This window comes from Tursiops truncatus, chromosome 17, assembly GCF_011762595.2.
Source record: "Tursiops truncatus isolate mTurTru1 chromosome 17, mTurTru1.mat.Y, whole genome shotgun sequence".
In the NCBI taxonomy this organism is placed as follows: Eukaryota; Metazoa; Chordata; class Mammalia; order Artiodactyla; family Delphinidae; genus Tursiops; species Tursiops truncatus.
The window spans coordinates 427,196-440,203 of record NC_047050.1 but is presented as its reverse complement, the minus strand read 5'-3'; the positions used below and the strand labels follow the sequence as shown (position 1 = coordinate 440,203).

Genomic DNA, 13,008 nt, shown 5'->3' with positions numbered 1-13,008 from the left:
GGCAGTTCCTCAAAGAGTTAAACGTGGGGTACCATAGGACCCTGCATTCCATTCTGGGTACTAACCCAAGCGAAGTAAAAGTGAGTCCACACAGACACGTGAAGACAGGCGTTCCCAGCATCTATCATGTTCTGGTTTCCTGCAGATCGAATCTCTTGGCTTTAAGGTTATGAGCAACAAAATATTCTGCGTGGTGAGAGGGAATGTCTGGTTTGGACAGGAAAAATCATATGTGGTTTGTGTCTTCATGTTTGTTTAATCTTTTTTCCAGTGATGAGTTACTTCTGGGCCATGAGAAGGTGCCTGCCTTTGAGCATTACATCGCTGTAGCGCAAGGAAGCAGAGATCACAACATCCGTGCCCAGGAGCCAGGCAGTGGACTTTCAGAAGAGGCCCAGGTGAAGTGCTTGATTGACCAGGCAACGGACCCCAACATCCTTGGCAGAACTTGGGAAGGGTGGGAGCCCTGGATGTGAGGTCCTGGGGAGTCAGCAGAGAAGGGGCATGCGTGTGGAGAGAGTGTCCTAAACTTTGATCCAGGCAATCAGTGGGCTCATCGTCCCGAAGCACCAGAGTTGTATCCCGAGTTTAATCCAGGTCATGATGAAGTGAATGCTGGCATGGGTGAATGACTAGGCCATAATCATAGATCAGGTTAGGGTTAAAATGGATGTAGAAGGGCAGACTTGTGCAGAGCACGGAATCAAGACCGGAGCAGATCGCGAGTGCTGTGAGCGGACCAAGAGCTGTGGTAGTTCATTGTGCACGTGAGCGTTCTGCGACCTGCCTCACGGCGCCATGGAAATCACACCCGGAAGACTTCGTCCCGGAGACTCTGTGAGAGTCATATTAGCAGCACAGGAATAAGGTCAGGCTATGATTATGGCTTATTACATTTAGAAATGATTGTATTTGACATTTTAGGATATTTTTGTAGGTTTTTCCCTTTCACATTTTTCTCTTCTATTTTTGACATTTTATGACAGAACTGTTCTCTAGAAGGGAAAGTGTTTAGGAGAGGGAAAAACCTTGGTCTCAGCACTCACTTTTGCTACTCTGATCACAACGGGAAGGTGGATGAAAGAGCTTTGCATCCCAGACTCAGGAAAGCTTCAGAAATTCCAAGTATGAAAGTAGGGATAGCACTAAGCATTTGGGTTCTAGGAAAATAAAAGAAATCCCTGTTTGAAATGAATCCTTATTTGGAGATAACACATGCGTTCTAGAGCAGCCAGACCAAGTTACAGAAGCAGCTTCCTCTGCACTTGAAGGGCCTCTGTCCTCACCCGGAGCCGATTTCAGGTGGGCTTTGAGCTTTTTGTTACTGTTTTTTCAAACATTTCTAGTTAGAAACTCTTGTATGATTTTGGGAAATAGTAAATCTTAAGACTAAGGAACATTAAAAGTTTTTTTTCCCAAAGTAGTGTATAGCTTTTATGCAGTTTCACAAGCAAACACTTCATCTTGTAATTATTTCATTGTATTACTTGACAAACTTATTCTGATAGATACAGGTTGAATGCATTATGGCATTAATAAGAAACGTTTATGGGGACTTCCCCAGTGGTCCAGTGGTTAAGACTCCGTGCTTCCACTGCAGGGGGCTTGGGTTCGATCCCTGGTCGGGGAACTGAGACGTCCAGCATGCTGCGCAGCGTGCCTGAAACATTTAAAGAAAAAAAAACAAAAAAATTCCAAGTTCCCTTAGGACGGGACGCCTACACACAGCTTCCAATCGACAAAATAAAATCGTGGAGAAAGAGTAAAGATGTAAACTGTAAACACTTTCTAAAATAAAAATTATTTCATCAACTTGCAAGAATTTTTGAAGTGCTGTTGATTAATGACCAGTAACTTCCACTAAGATAGGTGTTTGTGAACTTTGAAATATTGTCTGTATATTGAAGTGACAGCACAGCTGTGGGGTTTGTACGTATTCTCTTTGAACATCATGAAATTGAAGAATTTAAGGACTGGCTTTTCAAAAAAGCAAAGGCCATTGGAATTTTGATAGGGATTGCACTGAATCTGTAGGTGGCTTTAGGTAGTTTTGCTATTTAACAATATTAAGGCTTCCAGTCCATGAACACAGTGTCTTTCCTTTTATTTGTCTTTAATTTCTTTCAGCAGTGTTTTGTCATTTTTACTGGTTTTTGATGTTTCTACTTTTCAGTTTCCTTGTTTAAATTTATTCTTAGTATTCTTTTGGATGCTGCTGTATATTTGTAGATATTATGTATTTACAGAGTTTCCCAGTTTCCTTTTTGGATTGTCATTGCTGGTGTAGAGGAACACAGCTGCCTTTGTGTGGTGATCTTTTCTCTTGAAACTTTGCTGGATTAATTTATTAGCTCTAGTACTTATTCTCTGTTATCTTTGGGACGTCTCGTATACAGGATCATGTTGTCTATGATAGAGACGGTTTTACTTCTGCTTTTCCAATTTGAATATTTTTTCTTTTTTTCTTGCCTGATTGCTCTGGCTAGAACATCCAGTACAGTGTTGAATAGCAGTGGTGAAAGAGGGCATCCTTGTCTTGTTTCTGATCTCAGGGGAACGTTTTCACCTTTCACCAGTGAGTGTGATGTCATCTGTGGGTTTTCAGCAATGTCCTTTGTTGTGCTGAAGAAGTTCTCTTCTAGTCTTAGTTTGCTGTGTGTTTTTATCGTGAAATGGTGTTGAATTTTGTCAAATACTTTTTTTGCATCAGTTGAGATGAACCTGTGTTTTTTCTCCTTTGTTAAAGTTGTATATTACAACATTCGATACTAGATTTTCTTTTTAATTTAATTTTTGGCCGCGTTGGGTCTTCGTTGCTGCACGCGGGCTTTTCTCTGGTTGTGGCGAGCAGGGGCTACTCTTTGTTGCGGAGCACGGGCTCTAGGTGCATGGGCTCAGTAGTTGTGGCTCGTGGGCTCTAGAGCGCAGGCTCAGTAGTTGTGGCGCAGGGGCTTAGTTGCTCCGTGGCATGTTGGATCTTTCCAGGCCAGGGCTCGAACCCGCGTCCCCTGCATTGGCAGGCAGATTCTTAACCGCTGCGCCACCAGGGAAGCCTGATGCTAGATGTTGAATCACCCTTGCAGTGCTGGGACAAATCCCACCTGGCCATGGTGAGAAATCCTTTTACTCTGAGGTTGGAGTCCATTTCCTCGTATTTTGTTGAGGATCTTTGCATCAGTGCCCATAAGGGTTATTAGTCTATAATTCTCTTACGGAGCCTGTCTGTCTGGCTTTGGTATCAGGGTAATGCTGGGTTCATAGAACGAGTTCGGGAGTGTTCCCTTCTCTGATATTTTCTGGAAGAGTTTGAGAAGGATTGGTGTTAATTCTTTCAGGGTTTGGTACAATTCACCAGTAAAGCCATCCTTTTGTTTTGGGGAGGTTTTTTCTATTACTGATGAAGTCTCTTGTTGCAGATCTCTTCAAATTTTCTATTACTTGAGACAGTTTTGGTGATTTATGTTTCTAGGAACTTTTGATAAGTTGGCATTTTTATTTCTGTAAGGTAGATGATGTCCCCACTTTTTTCTTTTTTTTTTTTTTTGGTGGTATGCGGGCCTCTCACCGTTGTGGCCTCTCCCGTTGCAGAGCACAGGCTCCAGACGCGCAGGCTCAGCGGCCATGGCTTACGGGCCCAGCCGCTCCGCGGCATGTGGGATCTTCCCGGACTGGGGCACGAACCCATGTCCCCTGCATCAGCAGGCAGACTCTCAACCACTGCGCCACCAGGGAAGCCCCCCACTTTCATTTTTGATATTAGTTATTTGAGGTTTTTTTTTTCCTTTTTTTTCTGAATCAGTCTGGAAAGAGGTGTGTCAATTTTGTTGAGCTCTTCAAGGCACCAATGTTTGGTTTTGTTGCATCTCTTTTTCTGTGCTCTGTTTTATCTGTGCTTCTAATCTTGACTATTTTCTCAGTTTACTGGCATTGAGTTGAGTTTGCTCTTCCTTTCCTTAGTTCCTAAAGGAGTAGCGTTAGGTTACTCATTTGCAATCTTTCTTTTTTAATGTAGGCACTAAAGTGTGGTGAAATGCAATTTATATTTTAAGGCAGGACAAGAAAGATGTAAAAATTCTTCTTGTGTGTGTGTCCGGGTCTCCTCCGTGCGCCCCTGACGTGCAGTGCGTGTCGCATTGCACATTGACCAGAGCTCCTCAAAGGCGGAGCGGCCGCTCAACCACAGAGATCACTGTTCCTTTCCTTCTGATGCTAGCAGTGTAACTTCTTGAAAGAATAGCACTCTTTCCCAGCTCTGTTGGGGTCACGGTGACACGCTGCTCCTTTGTACGTGCTTACCTGGACTATGTATTGTGGTGGCGTTTCTATAAAATACCAGTATGTCATTGTTATATACACGATCCTTCGTCTCAAAAATGTCTGACTGTGCCTTGGATTTCTAAACAGGTGGAACAGTTCTCAGAATCCTCAGTTTGGCTTGAATAAAATTCCCTTTTTTCTTTCTTCATTTGATTGTTGACTGAATTTTTGTCAACAAGTCTGACCATTGTTTTTGCTACATTCCTTAAATTTTGGTATGCTGTGTTTTTGTTTTCCTTTGTCTCAAAGTGTTTTCTAATTTTCCTCGTGATTTCATTTTTGATTTGGTTGTCTTAAGACTATGTTGTTTAATTTCCACATATTTGGAATCTTTCACTTTTCCTTCTTTATGGATCTCTAGCTTTATTGCATTTGGTTAGAGAAGATATTTCGTAAGATTTTAATCTTTCTCAATTTATGGAGACTTGTTTGGTGGCCTAACATGTGGTCTATCCTGGAGAATGTTCCAGTGCACTGAGAGGAGTGTGCTCTGTGGTCGTGGGTGGAGAGTTCTGTGCGTGTCTGTTAGGTCTGGCTGGTATGTGGGGTTCAGGTCCCCTGTTTCCCTTATTCTTCTGTCTAGATGTTCTGTGTGCCCAGTATTGAAATTGGGGTGTTGAGGTCTTCAGCTGTTAATGTAGGTCTGTTTCTCCCTTCAGTTCTGTCAAGCTTTGCTTCCTGGATTTGGGTGGGGGTGGGTCCTGCTGTTTGGTGTGTGTATCTTTATAATTGCGATGTCTTCTTGATGGATTGACTTTATCAGTATATAATGCCCCTTTTTGGTCTCCTGTAACAGGTTGTGACTTAAGAGTCTATTTCCTGATACTAGTAGCCATGCCAGCTTTCTTTTTTTGTTTTGTTTTCATTTTATTTTATTAGTTTTTTAAACATCTTTATTAGAGTATAATTGCTTTACAATGGTGTGTGTTTGTTAGTTTCTGCTGTATAACAGTGAATCAGCTATATACATATCATGCCAGCTTTCTACTGGTTATTAATGCGTGGAAAACATGTTTCCGTACTTTCAATCCGTTTGTGACTTTGGCTCTAAAATGAGTCGCTTGTAGATAGTATATAATTGGCTTATGCTTTTATAATCCATGTTGCCAGTACCTCTGGTGAATTTAATCTGCTTAAATATAAAGCAACTTCTAAATTAGGGAGTACCTATTTCTATCTTATTTCCATTTGTTTTCTACGAGTTTCATCTTTTCCCCCCAATTTCTTCCAAAACTGTTTCCTTTTGTGTTTGATTCGGTTTTGCTAATGTATCATTTCAATTCCCACCTTGTTTCCTTTTCTGTGTGTTTTTAAGTTTTTTCTTAGTGGTTATTCTGATGACTGTAATTAACATCCTGAATTGATAACAATATAGTTTGAATTGATACTGGTTCCAACAGCTTCGCAAAAACCCTGCTCCTGTGCAGCTCCGTCCTCTCCCCCACTTGATGCTGTTATTGTTGCCATCACAAGTGACATCTTAGAATACTGTATCCCCATTAACATTAGATTTATAATTAGTTTTATGCACTTGTCTTTTAAATCATATAAATAAAAAGAGGAGTAACACACCAAGATTTATTTATATAGTTACGAGATTTCCTTAAACACCCAGCACCAAAAAGATCTCCTCCCGCACTTTGCAGGTTGGTTTTGGGCTGCTCCTTCAGTGCTCAGCCAGGCTGCCTGCGACTCCACTCCAGCTTTCACCTTGGAGCCCAAGGAGTGGTGTAAGCGTCAGTGTTGTCAGTTCTCTTCTGAGCGCGTGTCAGGGTTTGGCGTGCAAATGCACTAGGCAGCCTTTGAAGCCCTCGTTCCCCCAAGGACCCTCCTCCGTAGCCTCCTCCCGTCTAGGTGGTTGTTCCGTCTGCTGCTCGCCCCAGCTGCCCGTGGATAGCATGGGTAGTCTTTAAACGCTTTTGATTCGTGCCTCCTGGAAGTGGCTGGAGCTGAAAGAGCAAAGCAAGGGAAGGCTCTGTGCCGGCCCCTCAGGTCACTACCAGACAGGTCAAATGCACAACGACTTTTGTGCATTTAGAAGAGCAAGGTCCCTATGGCCACCCCACCCCTTGTGCCCAGAACCGGCAACCCACACCAGGGGCATGGTCTCTGCTGGCAGCTGGGAGCTGGGGTGGCAGGCGAGTACACAACAGCGCCACTGCACTCACCGAGTTTTCCCAGCTCCTTCCCCTGGCTTCTGTAAGTATCTGATCTGAATCCAGCATTCCAAAGACGTTGGTTCTGCCATTATTCTGCCAGCTTGTTGGTAGCTTCAGTGGAGGTACTGATTCTCAGAGGGCCCTACTCTGCCATCCTCCATGACATGGCTCAGGTGATCTCCTCTGACTCATGGTTGTCAGGAACTTGTAGAGCTCCTGTGTGGAACTACTATTTGCAGATCCCTGGGCGAGGCACAGACGTGCACTGTATGAGAGGCCGGCCACGAGGACTTTCCAGCTGAGAAGGGAAGGCGATGTTTGTTTGTATATAAAGGTCCGCAGTGTACAGTGAGAGAACCAGCACCCAGGGCGCTAGGAAGAGGCTGCCTGTGGCCAGGCCCAGAGGAGTAATGCGCTACAACAGCACTGCTTGACACCCACTTCGTGCAGTGATGGAAATGTTCTGAATCTGTGCAGTATGGCTGCCACATTGGCCATCAAGCCCTTTAGATGTGGCTGATGTGACTGAACACCTGGATTTTAAGTTATTTAAATTATAGTTGATTCTTTTTCCTCACACTAGTGACGTTCTGTAACATCAACACAGACACTGAACTGGTGAATACTGAACCAGTGCTCCAGGGGGAAATAGTTTAGATTATTGGGGGCCTCTGGTCACAACAGTTTCGTTGACTGATCAGTACATAGCCTTGTTTGCGTGTGTTATTATTGTCGTGCCATGTGTTACATCCCTGGGACTGGCTGACTTTATAACTGCAAGTTTGTGCCTTTTGACCACTCACCCATTTTGCCCATCCCTTGATCCCCACCTCTGACAACCACAAATCTGCGTGTGTTTGACATAGGAGTTTGTTTTGTTTCGCTTTACATGCCACATGTAAGTGAGGTCATACGGTTGTCTTTCCACGTCTGACTTATTTCACTTAGTGTAGTGCCCTCAAGGTCCATCCGTGTTGTCGCAAATGGCAAGATTTCCTTTTTTACAGCTGAATAATATTCGTGCACACACAGTTTGCCCTGCTATCCGAAAGTAGAGCGTTCCTGTGAAAACTTTCCTAAGCAAAATGGTATAAAGAGAAGAGCATCCCCCGCTTTTCTGAAGTTCAAATTATGCCGCTTTTACAGAAGTCCCACATTAGTACCTGTTTTCACTAACCAAAAGAAATCCAAAGAAGATTTTCGCCTTTATGAAAAAAGCCATTACTGTACTGATGTAAGTCTTTTGTAAAAGCAAAGTGGTATAAGGCAAACTTTTGGAAAGCAGGGAGTACCTGTACCACTTTTTCTTTATCCATTTGTCCGTTAATGGGATATTCCATGTGTTGGCTATTGTAAATAATGCTACGATAAACACGGGGGTGTGTACGTCTTTTCAAGGTAATGTTTTATTTCCTTTTAATAAATACCCAGAATTGAATTGCTGGATCGTATGGTAGCTCTGTTTTTAGTTATTTGAGGAAGCTCCATATTGTTTTCTACAGTGGCTGCACCAATTTACATTCCCACCAGCAGTGCACAAGGGTTCCCTCTGCCCACTTTAAACTGTATTGTTTGTTCTTCTGCTGTTGAATTGTATGAGTTCTTTACATATTTTGGATGTTAGCCCCTGATCAAATATATAATTTGCAAATAACTTCTCCCATTTGGTAGGTTGCCTCTTTTTTTGTTGATGGTTTCCTTTGCTGTGCAGAAGCTTTTTAGTTTAATGTAGTTTCACTTGTTTATTTTTGCTTTTGTCGCCAAATCCAAGACTGCTGTCAAGGAGCTTACCACCTATGTTTTCTTCTAAGTGTTTTATGATTTTAGGTCTTAACATTTGAGTATTCAATCTACTTCAAGTTAATTTTTGTGAGTGGCGTAAGATAGGTGTCCCGTTTCATTTTTCTTATGTGTTTGTTAACTTTTCTCAACACTATTTGTTGAAAAGACTTTCCTTTTCCCATTGGACATTCTTGGCTCCCTTAGCAAATATTAGTTGACCATATATGTGGGGGGTTAATTCTGAGGTCACTGTTGTGTTCCACTGGTCTGTGTGTCTCTTTTTATGCCAGTCCCATAGTGTTTTACTTACTGTTGCTTTCTAGTATACTTTGAAATCAGGAAGTGTGATACATCTGGTTTTGTTTTTCTTTTTCATCACTGCTTTCACTATTTGGGGTCTTTTGTGGTTTCATACAAATTTTAGGATCTTTTCCTTTTTCTGTGAAAAATGCCATTGAGATTTGTATAGAGATTGCATTGAATGAATGGACGGCTTTGGGTAGCGTGAAAATTCTACCGATATGAACTCTTCCAACTGATGAATGAACACAGGATGTCCCTCCACTTGTTCGTGTCTTCTTCGGTTTCTTTCAGCAAAGTTATAATTTTGATTTTCATTGTACATCTTTCATTCACTTCCTTGGTTAAATTTATTCCCAGGCATTTTATTGTTTTTGATGTTTCATTCTCAGTGTATAGAAATGAAGCTTATTTCTATGTATTGATTTTTATATCTTGCAAATTTACTGAGTTCATTTATTATATCAGTAGTTTCTAAAGTTGAGTCTGTGGGGTTTTTAATAGATAAGATTATATCACCTGCAAACAGTGACAATTTTGCTGCTCTCTTTCAGATTTGGATAGCTTTTCTTGGTCTTGCTTTGATTCCTCTAGCTAGGACTGCTAGGACTGCGTTGAACAATTTGTGAGAGTGGATACCCTTGTCTTGTTACTGATCTTGAGTAAAGGCTTTAATTTTTTTTACGCATTGAGCACAATTTTAGCTGTGGGTTTACTGCATATGGCTTTTATTAGGTTGCGGTATTTTCCTTCTACCCCCAATATGCTGAAGCTGTCTACTATTATAAAATGATGCTGCATTTTGTTAAGTGCACTATCCCCATCTGTTGAGATGAGCGTGTGACTGCTCCCTTTCATTCTGTTAATGTGGTTTTATCGCATTGATTGATTTGTGTATGTTGAACCAGCCCTGTATCCTAGGGAAAAATCTCACTTGATCATGGTTTATAATCCTTTTAATAAGTTCTTGAATTTGGTTTGCTAATATTTTGTTGAGGAATTTTGCATCTGTGTTCATCAGGAGTATTAGTCTAGAGTTCTCTTTTCTTGAAGTGTCCTTATCTGGCTATGGTATCGGAGCAATGCTGGGCCTCGTAGAATGTGTTTGGAAGTGCTCCCTGCTCTTCAGTTTTTCAGGAGCGTTTGAGAATGGTAGGTGGTAATTCTTCGCTAAACGTTTGGTAGAATTCTCCAATGAAACCATCTGGTCCTGGTGTTTTCTGTATTGGGAGATTTCTGATTACTCATACAAGCTCCTTACTCATTATTGGCTTGTTCAGACTTTTTCTTTCTGGTTCAGTCTTGATAAGTTGAATCAATCTAGGAACTTACCCGCTTCTTCTAGGTTGTCCAATTTGTTGGTGTATACTTGTTCTTAGTAGTCCCTTATGATCCTGTGTATTTCTTTAGTGTCCATTTGAATTTCTTCTCTTACATTTCTGATTTTGAGTCTTCTCCCTTTTTTTCTTTGTTCCACTAAGGATTTGTCAATTTTATCTTTTTGGAAAACCAGCTCTTATTGATCTTTTCTATCATTTTACTCATTTCTATTTCTTTTATTTTGGCTGTGATCTTTATTATTTCCTTCCTTATGTTAACTTTGCTCTTATTCTTCTTTTTCTAGTTCTTTAAGGTATAAAGTTGTACTGTTTATTTGTGATCTTAAAATGTTAATATATGCATTTTTAACTAAACTTCCCTCACTGAACTGCTTTGGCAGTGTCCCGTACGTTTGGGTATGCTGTTTCCATTTTCATTTGTTTTGAGATAATCTTTGTTCAGGAGTGTGTTGTTTAGTTTCTACATATTTCTAGATTTTTCAGCTCTTCTCATGTTTTCGATTTCTAGTTTCATACCATGGTGGTCAGAAAACATACTTCATATGATTTCAGTCATCGTAGGTTTTCTAAGACTTGTTTTATGCCCTGTCACATGATGTCCTTGAGAGGGTACCATGTGCCATTGATAAGAACGTATCCTGCTGCTGTTGGATGGAATATTCTAGAGGTATCTATCTATCTCTTAGGTCCATTTGGCTTAATGTTTGGTTCAAGTCCATTATTTCCTTGTTGAATTTCTTTCTGGGTTATCTATCCTTTGTTCAAAGTGTGGTACTGAGGTCTCCTATGATTATTGTATTATTGTCTGGTTTCCCTTCATTTCTGTTAGTATTTGCCTAACATATTCAGGTCCTCCCATGCTGGGTGCGTACATACTTTATACGTATGACTGTTACATCTACTTGATGGATTGATCTCTTTACAGCATTTACAATGATGACCTTCTTTGACTCTTGTTACCATTTTGTCATAAAGTAAGTGTTTTGTCTGATAAGAGTATAGATACCCTTGTTTTCTTTTGGTTTCCACTTGCACAGAATACGTCTTCCTGTCCTGTCACTTTGAGTCTACATGCGTCCTGAAGGCTCAAGTGGACTCTTGTAGGCAGCATACAGTTGAGTCTTTTTAAAAATATATCCAGCCACTCGGTGCCTTTTGATTGGTGAGTTCAGCCCATCTGCATTTAGAGTATTTGTTGATATGTAAGGACTTAACTCCTGCCACCTTAACATTTGCTTTCTGGTTGATTTGTGTTTCTGTTGCTTCTCTCCCAGTGCCCCGCGCACCCCCCACCCCCACCCCCCGCCCATCTCTGCCTACCTTTGTAAATTTGTTATTCTCTGTGGTGGTATATTCTGTTTCCCCTTTCTTTCTTTGTCTTTTGTGGTTACCATGGGGCTTACATAAAACATCTCAGAGGTAGAACAGTACAGTTTAAGCTGATACTAGTGACTCGAATCAAGATGCTGAACGAGGAGGACACAGAGCTCCCCTCCCCTCGTGAACACATCAAAAATGCATCTACATGTGGAGCAGCTGTCACTGGAAACTAGCTGGAGACTGGCAGAAAGACTCCTGTGCAACCCAAGTCTGTAAGAAAGATCCCCGTGACTCTTCAGGTGGGAAGGGAAGAGACGTGATCAGGTGACCTGTGCCCGTGGGAGGGGACTCAGAGGAAAAGGGAGATTCACTCGGGCAGACACCCTCCCTGGGGAGTGGGAAGTTGGAGCCACCTATTGGGTGCCCAGCCCTGGGGTCCAGCAACAGGAAGACGAGTCTCCTTGGCTGGCTGGAAGGCTGTGGGAAGCCTGGAACTCTGCTGGTACGGAGTGCATGGATTTTTACTGGCTCCCAAAGCTGGGCAGAGACGGCAGATTGAAACTGCACTGCTGGCTGACTGGTTTCCTGTGACCAACCCAGTGTGCACCCCAGCCTGAACCAAGCTAACACTCCAGTAGCATCTGCATTGTGTTGCAGCTCCACAATGGAGTGAGAGCTGCCACGACCAAGGAAGAAGCCTGGCCACAAACTGCTGTGGTGGCTCAAACCCTAAGTGGCATCTGAGCAGGGAAGGGGCAGCCATTACTGGCAATTGCACAAGGCAGCGCATCAGACGCAGACCAGATCTCTGACGGCAGCCAGACCACACACCCCATGCCCTGGCCCTTGCCAACCGCCCCCCCGCCCCCCCGCCACACACACACACACACACACACACACACACACACCAGCCCCGCTTGGTCCACACTGGTCCCCTCCGGGACTGAGGGTACCAATACTGGGAGGGGAGAGAGCACTCAGTGGGAGCTGAGCCAGCGCAGGCCTCACCCCACCCCTGGCTCCAGCTCCAGCTCCTCTGTCTCAAGCCCCACCACCTACCAAGTTGACAGCTGCTAAGCACACGGTGAGAGAGTACATGGCTTAGGTTCCAGTCAAATTCAGCTCCCCCACCAAAGCCACTGGACACACACAAACTGTACCAGGGGCGCGTCCCACATAAAGACACCTCTTCAAGACCGCCAGAGGTAACCGTTTCACCTAATTTAACAGAGACAGAGAGAGATGAGCAAAATGAGCAGAAGAGTTTATCTCAGTTGAAAGAAAGAGCAAGGATTCAATGCATCAAGAGCAAGGATGCTAACAGAGATTGGTTCAAGATGGCAGAGTAGAAGGACGCACGCGCACTCACTCTCACGAGAGCACCGGAATCACAACTAACTGCTGAACAATCATCGACAGGAAGACGCTGGAACTCACCAAAAAAGATACCCCACATCCAAAGACAAAGGAGAAGCTGCAGTGAGACGGTAGGAGGGGTGCAATCATGATAAAATGAAATCCCATAACTGCTGGGTGGGCAACTCACCAACTGGAGAACACTTAGACCACAGAAGTCCACCCACTGGAGTGAAGGTTCTGAGCCCCACGTCAGGCTTCCCAACCTGGGGGTCCAGCACCAGGAGGAGGATTTCTCAGAGAATCAGACTTCGAAGGTTCGTGGAATTTGATTGCAGGACTTCAACAGGACTGGGGGAAACAAGAGACTCCACTCGTGGAGGGCTCACACAAAGTAGTGTGCGCATCGGGACCCAGGGGAAGGAGCAGTGACC

At 43.0% G+C, this 13,008-nt stretch overlaps 2 protein-coding genes across 7 annotated transcripts in view; one reads left to right on the top strand and one right to left on the bottom strand.

Moving 5' to 3' along the window:
* Positions 1-1,822, top strand: part of PRKDC (protein kinase, DNA-activated, catalytic subunit) — a 150,533-nt gene extending 148,711 nt beyond the window's left edge. For 5 of the 6 annotated variants that reach the window (XM_033843199.2, XM_033843197.2, XM_033843196.2 and 2 more), the window contains one exon: positions 272-1,822. In XM_033843199.2, the coding sequence (XP_033699090.1) occupies positions 272-476 (205 nt within the window). In that variant the 3' untranslated portion in view covers positions 477-1,822. The remainder of the gene's footprint in view (positions 1-271) is intronic. The other variant, XM_073794373.1, reaches the window with a different exon arrangement.
* SPIDR (scaffold protein involved in DNA repair) overlaps positions 907-13,008 on the bottom strand; it is a 383,959-nt gene continuing 371,857 nt past the window's right edge. The window contains exons 22-24 of the mRNA XM_033842931.2: positions 12,765-12,925; positions 6,486-6,774; positions 907-6,266 (exon numbers count right to left, since the gene is read on the bottom strand). The gene's annotated coding sequence lies outside the window, so the exon portion shown is untranslated. The remainder of the gene's footprint in view (positions 6,267-6,485; positions 6,775-12,764; positions 12,926-13,008) is intronic.